The following is a 9324-nucleotide window of genomic DNA, read 5'->3' on the forward strand; positions in this document are numbered from 1 at the left end:
CAAGGGAAGGTGGGCAGAGAACCCACCAATCACAGAGAAGAAAACAGCCCAATACGGCCACGCCCCCTCCTGCCCATTGATATAAAAGCTGGGGCAGTGATTGGCAGTGAGACACAGCTGCTGCACACATCTCAGCAATGGCACCAGCTAAGAGAGTAAGTGATTCCTTATCTTGTTTGCTATCTAACTTGCATAGAGAGGAGATCCCTTATTATGGTGGGACAGTTACCACTTTCCTGGGAATCAGGCACTGGTGTAATGTGGAGCAGGGGTACTATGCTTTTGTTAGGTTGTGCCTTTTCTAAACTTGGACATGACATCTGATCCAGGGGACTGTACTTAATAGGTTGGGTACTGCTGCTGGTCAATATACTGTACCAGTGATGGGGGAAGATCTGGGGGCGTCCTGGGTGGTGCCCCCATCCTGCTGTCCTTTTACTTTAGGCTGCTTGCCTGTCAACTTGGACTTGCTTTTGTCTGAGCTATTATAGCCAAGTGCTGCATCCCCAGTGCGAACACTGACAGGGGGCACTGACACGTGTAACAGATGCTTCTAGCATTGCCGGCTTGGTGGGGTTAGGTGGCAGATGCATTTAGGCTTCTATAAGCCTTGTAGTTTCTGCATGTCATATAACTACTTGTGAAGAACGCCTACAGTATGTGCAGAAGGGGAGAACATGAAAGCTGCATATACAGTAGATGGGTCTCTGGGTGGGTTTATTCATGTAATCTACTGAGCAGTGCATGTACTGTATGTAGACTATTTGGTTCTTAAAACTTGCAAAAGGCTCACTCCCTACTCTTTCTAGGATCCAGACTTTGGGTTGAGTAAGTAGGTTGATCAAATTTGGACGACATGGTCACTAGGTTGACACAATAGTCAACACAGCACATGGTCAACATGAGTCTTTCACATTTTTTATTTTCTCTACTCAACTGGAAATTTTACTTTAAAAAAAATAGAAATCTCCAAGATGACATTAGTGAAGGTTAAAGACAAATGACACTTTCACATGGTACTGGCACATAACCTGTCATATGCAGTAGAACACAGAAGCCGTCTGTCTGTCTGTTTAAGAGGACTTTAAACCACCACAATTGGTTTAGATCTGGGGTAGCCAACCCTAGTCCTCGAGAGCTACCAACAGTGCATGTTTTGCAGGTCTCCTCACAGAATCACAAGTGAGCTAATTAGCTCCATCTGTGTATCTTTTAAAATGTGTCAGTGATTAATGAGTGCAGCTGTGCAGCAGCTAGGTTGTCTGGAAAATGTGAACTGTTGGTAGCTCTTGAGGGCTAGGGTTGGCTACCACTGGTTTAGATGACTACTGCCCAATAGACCTTGCCTTATTCGGGAGGGGAAGGCCGGGGGGTGGGCATGTCTAACTTTTGGTGTCACCCTATTGACTGTCTGACTAGACTACCTGTCCGCAGCCCAATGTAATGGCGCAACCATTTGCTTCAGCACACAGGAAATATTTTTGGGCAGAACTTATTAGACCTTGACCTAGAAGTTTGGCGCTGTAGAACTAGTTGCCATTCCTTGGCACATCTGGCCAGACAGTGTTAGAGCCTCACAGACAAGACCTACAAAGGTGGACACCTTAGGCAGGAGTTACGCATCTGGGATGGTCAAATCTTGTCTCTGGATGGACAGCGGTGGCCCCCGGAGGGTTTATGTCATGCTCTGAGAAGTGAGGACTGAAGTAAGGCCGTGCTTCAGACATGCGCAGTGAAATCGGACCCTGTGTCATTTCTCCTAGGGCCTACTGGAACGCCTGGATGCCGGAGAGGTTGTTATCGGAGATGGGGGCTTCGTATTTGCCTTGGAGAAAAGGGGTTATGTGAAAGCTGGGCCATGGACACCAGAAGCCGCTGTAGAACATCCAGAGGCAGGTATGGTCATCTGTGTAAGTTCTTATGTACAGTTTGTTTCTTTACACCATATATAAACATTAAAGGTATATTTGTTGGCGTCAGTGGGAGATTTGTGGTGAAGGGATGCCATACATCAAAAGCCACAGACAAGTGTGCGGTGAAATTCCATAGCCGGGGCTATTTTAGCACAAATTCCATGTGAGGAATGCAGCACCGTGTGCCGGCAGCCTGTATGATGAGCTGAACCAATCCAAATCCAGTACCACTGGTGGCTGGAAAGGCACTATAGAGTTTCCCCATTCATCTGCTCTAGTGCCTTAATGACCAAAGGATTATTATATTGTATGAATGTGATCTGCAATGTTGAATAATCCAGCTTTCTTGTCCCCTCACAGTGCGACAGCTACACAGGGAATTCCTTAGAGCTGGGGCCAATGTCATGCAGACGTTTACTTTCTATGCCAGTGATGACAAGCTGGAGAACCGAGGGAACTATGTTGGAGAAAAGATCTCTGTAAGTGTCTGGTAAAGGCGAGTCGCACTAATCACAATCATGCACGAGCACTGAGAACACTTAACCCCCGGTCCTCACACAGCAGGTTTTCAGGATTTCTTTGTTTCTTTTTTTAAATTGTGCCCAGTTGTCTTTCTGTACTAGGGTGGGCCAGTAATTATCCTGCCTGGGTAAGATAAGTAGTTGTGAGTGCATGAGGACTAGAGTTAACCTGTATTAAGATGCATACACACTAGATGACCTTTTTAACTATATACATGATAACAACCTTTTCCTGTTTATAACTTTTGAGTATTAATGTTCACTCCAGGTGCAGGGGGCTGATCAGTAGCCAGCAGCACTGCCCCTGGCTGCACAGGAGATCTGGCCCAATGGGCTTGCCGGGAGTAGAGACACGTGCGGTCCCTACCCAACACATCATACGGGCTGTTTATACATCTACTCCGTAGTGCTTGCTGCTTCAGGTTAGAGGCGAAGCAGGAGTTCTAGAGATGCAATATGTGCCACATAATACATCTGCTCCTCAGTCTGCCTGATGGGCCACAGTCATAGGATGTCCATGCCTGAACTGGTGGCGTAACTAGTCAAGCATGGACATTGTTAGAACCTGTACTATAAGTGTGCCTGAGGACAGAGTTCTGGAACCACTGGCTTATGCACTGAGTACAATGTAACTTATTACATAAAACTATAGTTGCCAATGTTTTTGATCTGATGTAACCTCAGTTCTATATGTAGCATCACATCTTTCTTATACTTTGATACAATTATCTGTATCTAATGGTTGCGCAATACTTTATCTAACAAAAGTATACCAGTCACAATGGGGCAGATGTATTAAGCCTTAACAAGAGATAAATGCAAGGGTGATAGAGAGATAAACGTCCAGCCAATCCGCTCCTTACTGACTTTTTTCAAACACAGTCTGTAACATGGCAGTTAGGATGTGATTGGCTGGACGTTTATCTCTCTTTATCAGCCTTGCATTTATCTCTTGTTAAGGCTTAATACATCTGCCCCATTGTCACATAGCTGTTGGGTCTTTTCTGAACCTCTTAACTGTCTAATATGCTAATGAGTTCAGATTCTGCAATTCTTTTATGGATCCTAGAAAAAAGATTGAGATGTCTACCACTAGATTCTCAAGTCTCAGTATACACATACGCGACATCCGTTATGGTCACGTTTTCTGTGCACAAACTGTCAGTTGTAGGCTGATGCCCAATGAAAAGGATCGCCCTATGTGCACAAGCACCTTTTATACTAAGTTTTGGTTTTATAGTGCAGCCATTTAGACTCCAGTTGATTAGTGTGTCTTTGGCAATGGGTCTGTTCCAAAATGCTCATCCTCCACAATGGAAAGCTCTTATTTAATGTCAATTATACTTCTAATAGAATGCTGCCCCCTTCATTAATCCATCTTAGATAACTTGTGTGTGTTCCATAACTGACATGCATGATACAGTTGAGACTGTGAACCTGACATAATTGTGCATATTTCCAGGGTCAGAGAGTCAATGAGGCTGCATGTGACATCGCCCGGGAGGTGGCCAATGAAGGCGATGCCCTGGTTGCTGGCGGGGTCAGCCAGACTCCATCGTACCTCAGCTGTAAGAGTGAAGTGGAGGTGAAATCTATTTTCCGAAAGCAGCTGGATGTCTTCGTAAAAAAGAATGTGGACTTTCTCATTGCTGAGGTACCAAGAACATAGGGCCTTATTCTGGTTCACTCTCAGACGCAAATTCCTTCTCAAATGGATAAAACCATGTGCACTGCAGGTGGGGCAGAGAGAGTTAGATTTGGGTGGGGTTTTACTTAAAAGTGAGATCTATATTGCAGTGTAAAAATAAAGCAGTTAGTATTTACCCTGCACAGAAACAAAATAAGTCGCCCAAATCTAATTTACCGTTCACCGTTTACCATTCACCAGTACATTGGTGCTTCATATTCATATTGACAAATTGTAGTGTCCTCCTTAGGGTCAAGTATTCTCCCAATAATTGTCATGGGAGTCCCACGCAGTGTTCATGGGGAAAATCTACTAAAGCTTCTAAAAAAATAGAGCTGATGTTTCCCATAGCAACCAATCAAATTCTGCCTATCATTTTCTAGGATGTAATAGAGAAATTATAGACCGACTCTGATTGGTTGCTATATGCAAATATCATTTAATTTTTAGAATCTTTAGTAAACTTACCTCATAGGGGATGATTCAATGGGGGGAATTTACTAAGATGTGTATTCTACTTCACATGTAATGTTGCTATGGGCAACCAATCAGATCCTGTCTATCTTCTAAAGGGTGCTAAATAAGTAGATTCTGATTGGTTGCCCATAGCAACATAACACCACATTCCCCCAATGTGTGCCGCAATTTCCTACAGCCAGAAATATGGGCACACATCTATTCAATCTCAGCTCTCTTTCCCACATGCAGATTCGGCTCTTTAAAAAGTGGAATCTACATAAAATACTTTTAAATATTTAAAAATATATTTTTTAATTCTTTTTTTGGGCGATCCACATGTTTTCCGACTGTCAAAGTTGCCGACAGTCAGAGAGGGAATAGCTTTGGTTGAATTGGATGATATTTCTGACTGTTGGAGATATTCCAACAGTCTGAATACCCCCCCCCCCCCCCCCCAATAGTCTCTCCCAAATGGTGCATGCAGTGTCCTAACACATACGCTACAACGTGTGTTTGGAATCCTTGTCCTTGTACTGGCTCTATTTTATAGTCCTGTGTAAGTAGCTGTTGAAATGGACCGATGTCTGTTTTACTTCCATTATTAATGAAGGTTAAAGCCTACCGGCATACGTCTGTAATAATTGGCTTAGGTAATGGTTTCCCTTGTATGTTTTTCTAATTCCAGTACTTTGAGCATGTGGAGGAGGCTGTGTGGGCTGTGCAGGTGTTGAAAGAGGCTGGAAAACCAATTGCTGCCACCTTATGTATTGGGCCAGAAGGAGACTTAAATGGGGTGTCAGCTGGAGAGTGTGCTGTCCGGTTGGCAAAAGCTGGTGAGTTGTGTATTTATGTGCGCTAAGGGGAACAGTGGTTGAACAATAAATCTATGGTGTGTTCACACTGCGCCATGTGTGATATGAGGGGAAAACAACGCTTGCTACTACACACTTTTTTTTTTTTTTACGCTTTCTACATCTGGCCCAGAGTCCTTGTAGCAGGCACACACATCCCAACAGTATGGGTAGGGACCAAAGTCATGGATAAACACAATACAAAATTGATCTATGTAGGAACATAACAATTCCTCTTCACCTGAACTGTGTTGGCACGCTCAGGGTTAGTGTGTTTTGGTAAAAGGTAGTTCTTTAGGCTAAAACACTACTGGTGTACTTGACACACCTAAAATCATCTAAATCCTCATGCACTGCGATACAAACTCCTTAACACTACATCTAACTCTGCAGAGTATTAGTAAAGACACTGCAAACACTCAGCAGACGACTATGTTGCAACCAGCACAGTGTGTAGGATGTCTTCTAGAATGTAATATTGGCTCTTATTCAGATCGGATCGCAGTACAAACTTGTTCTCAAAATGGGCAAAAGCATGTGCACTGCAGGTGGGGCAGATGTAACATGTATAGAGAGTTAGATTTGTGTGATCTATTTTGTTTATGTGCAGGGTAAATACTGGCTGCATTATTTTTACACTGCAATTTAGATTTCAGTTTCAACACATCCCACCCAAATTTAACTCTCTCTGCACATGTTACATCTGCCCCACCTGCAGTGCACATAGTTTTGCCCATTTTCCCATTTGTACTGCTATCAGATCTGAATAAGGGCCATTGTGCAGCAGGTGTTCCATGCTACCTGTCACATGGGGAGGTATGGCATGGAAAAAGTCTGACACTTAATAATAGGCGTTCTCCTCTTATTGATAAGTGTGAACACTTACCTTAGTGATCAGAGCCCCAGCTGTCCTCTCTACCTAACTTGAACACAGAGCTTGGAATAGAATGAAGTACATAGGATTACACTCTTACTAGTGGCAGACTGTAAACTTGAAATATCTTAGTACTGTCACGTAACACTGTTCATGTCACATCTCCCTTGAACTTATTGTGACACCTGTTTCTAGAGCACTGTGTAGCTCTCTTGGGTCTAACTGCTGTCTTGCTAGATGCTAAAGCGATCTGACTAGGGGCTACTGTATATGTAGGGGTCCTATAAGGAAGTGCAGGGTTATGTATTCCTCTGTGTTCCTGGGTATTCTACTATGGAAAGTTCTGTAAGAACAGGCAGTCACTGGCCTCTGTATTTGCACAACTGGGACATTATTGAGAAACGACTGGGATTGTGGCCAGAGAGTTGTGGTCACTAACTGCGTGGCTGATTGTCGGCTGCATACTGGGACTGAGCCAGTTATTCCAGCGATGACCTTCTAACCAGACTCCCTGTTCCCTGGTGTAGGTGCTTCTGTTGTGGGAGTGAATTGCCATTTTGACCCTATGACCTGTGTGGCAACGGTAAAGCTCATGAAGGAAGGTCTGGCAGCAGCCAATGTGAAGGCGCATCTGATGACACAACCACTTGCGTATCACACGCCTGACTGTGGAAAACAAGGCTTCATTGACCTTCCAGAATTTCCCTTTGGTAAGTCCAAAGGGTAACACTATTACAGAGTTTGATGCTGAAGAATAGCTGGTTCACACTTTCTGCCCAATACACAGAATCGCTGATCAGTTCTGAGATGTCCCTAACAGATGGAGGCTTCTTCAGGCTTTTATTCATGACACTGGCAATGTCCCCATATGAGTTATTGCATTATATCTATTGTGTTCTCCTCTCTAACAGTGATGTTGCTGAGAAGTTTTGTTATGTCACACTCTGCATATTTTAGGTTTGGAACCAAGAATTGTGACCAGATGGGATATTCACAAGTATGCCCGGGAGGCCTATAATCTTGGGGTGAGGTACATTGGTGGCTGCTGTGGGTTTGAGCCGTATCACACCAGAGCGATAGCAGAGGAGCTGGCTCCGGAAAGAGGGTTCTTACCGCAAGGCTCGGAGAAACATGGCAGCTGGGGCTGTGGGCTGGAAATGCACACTAAACCCTGGGTCAGAGCAAGGTACGGTACTAACAGAGCTCTTTGTGCACGCCATCATCTCTTCAATCCTCTGATACCTTAAAAACAGAATACAATATCTATGTTATGTGATTTCGCAGTGGGACCTAAAATACATGTTTTAAAAACCCTTTGAAACAATCCTTATTTAATAGAGGGAGAAAGGTGATCTCGTGGAGCAGAAAAGCTCTGGGGTGAGAATGAGAGATCTTTGTAATGGCTGTGTACACTACAAGCTGGCATGGTACGGGTTGCCATCTTTTCCTTTATCTGCAGACCCCGTGCTGATGGGATATATGGGTGAAATTTAATAGGATGAGAGATTCAGAAATTGAGAGATTTGGTAAGAAATCTCCAGGTGTTTTTTTTTTTTTTTTTTTTTTTTTTTTAAAGTGGCAACCATTTACACGGCAAAACCACTTGGATTTTGAAGTGTAAATGATTGCCGCTTTAAAAACTGGAGATTACTTCCCAAATCTCTTATCCTATTCCATTTCCCCCTATGTCTCTGCTCAGCCATGGGATAGTTTTGCGTCCCCATTGGCTAACAAGGATAAAATCCGCCAACACAGAAGGCAGAGATTTCCACTAGTATCTGAATTTTAACTAATTATAATAAATGAATACTGCTGTATTTCACCACACCTAGAACCTGAAAGCACTAAAAAACAAACACTTTGCAGCAGTTCATTATCTGCATTATGTCTTTGTTGTAATTGTACCCGATACCTCTGTGCAATTGTGGCCAACCAATAGTCATAAGGCTGCCACCTGTATAATTACAGTGCAGTCAGGTCACAATCATGTATCTCTGTTCATGCCGCAGACCTTCTGTGGCTGGTAACAGGGAGGTTTTGCTTGGGAAGGCACCTGCTTTACGTCTGCATCCCATTGGTGTTCTTGTGTTACAGAGCCAGGCGAGACTATTGGGAGAAGCTGCACCCTGCATCTGGAAGACCGTACTGTCCTTCTCTGTCTAAGCCAGATTCCTGGGGAGTGACCAAAGGACACACGGAGCTGATGCAGCAGAAAGAAGCAACTACTGAACAGCAGCTGAGGGAACTATTTTCCAAACAAACCATTTAAGTCAGACTAGTTCTCCACCGTATAGGTGACTTCAGTAGGATGGTGACCTGTGCACACAAGTCCTGTAACCCACTGGCCTTGTCTGACACCGCAATGGATACGCTGGGTTACAGCACACCATGCACATTACACAGGCTAATAAGCAGGCCCCAATGTGTCCCTGACTGTCCTCCTTCTATAACACTGTGTCAAATGATTCCTGTAATGAACTACAAAGAAAACTAAATGCCAGTGATGCTGATGTGTAACAGAATTGCAGCTAAATGCTTACATCAAAAAAATAAACATTTCTTTAAACAACTTTTTTATGGTCTGTGGATTCATTGGTAGGAAAATAACGCGGCCATTGGCCAGAATCACACACTCATGAGTGCTACATTAAAACAACATTGCCACCAAATGGAAATTGTGTGTATTGCAGTACAAAAGCTAACACCAAGACAAAAGAGTATTTAGCATTGTGGCAGGTAAAGTAGTCACATAAATAATAATAAAGCAAAATGCACAATATTAAGTTAAACATTTAATTAAAAAAAATACAGATATCCAGTGCTCCCATGGGTGACACCTGGACCCGTCTCCCTATGCCCCCTCCCCCCCCCCCCCCCTTCCTCCACCCACACTAACAGCCCGGCGACATTGTGAATCGCTGTGGACTTGCACATGTGCACAAAAGACTGTGTGCGTCAACCATCAGAATTACCCACCCCTTCCCTTCTGTGGTTTCAATTAGTATGGGTCCTGGCATTT

General features: G+C 43.7%; 1 protein-coding gene across 1 annotated transcript; it reads left to right on the forward strand.

The window, feature by feature from the left end:
• On the forward strand, positions 1 to 8874 carry LOC146019743 (betaine--homocysteine S-methyltransferase 1). Its single transcript, XM_083152273.1, has 8 exons — positions 1 to 155; positions 1764 to 1896; positions 2274 to 2392; positions 3897 to 4088; positions 5266 to 5413; positions 6833 to 7015; positions 7263 to 7491; positions 8400 to 8874. The coding sequence occupies exons 1-8, from the start codon at positions 138 to 140 to the stop codon at positions 8572 to 8574; spliced, it is 1197 nt and encodes a 398-aa protein (XP_083008399.1). The 5' UTR covers positions 1 to 137; the 3' UTR covers positions 8575 to 8874.
• Positions 8875 to 9324: the final 450 nt, after the last annotated feature.

This window comes from Crinia signifera, chromosome 1 (genome assembly GCF_055691185.1).
Source record: "Crinia signifera chromosome 1, ASM5569118v1, whole genome shotgun sequence".
NCBI lineage: Eukaryota > Metazoa > Chordata > Amphibia > Anura > Myobatrachidae > Crinia > Crinia signifera.

What these genes read in the sequence shown, in the direction of transcription:
- LOC146019743 (XM_083152273.1), top strand. An exon ending in TGTAGAACATCCAGAGGCAG is followed by an intron (nt 1,897 to 2,273) that starts GTATGGTCATCT and finishes GTCCCCTCACAG; the next exon opens with TGCGACAGCTACACAGGGAA. An exon ending in CCTTCCAGAATTTCCCTTTG is followed by an intron (nt 7,016 to 7,262) that starts GTAAGTCCAAAG and finishes TGCATATTTTAG; the next exon opens with GTTTGGAACCAAGAATTGTG.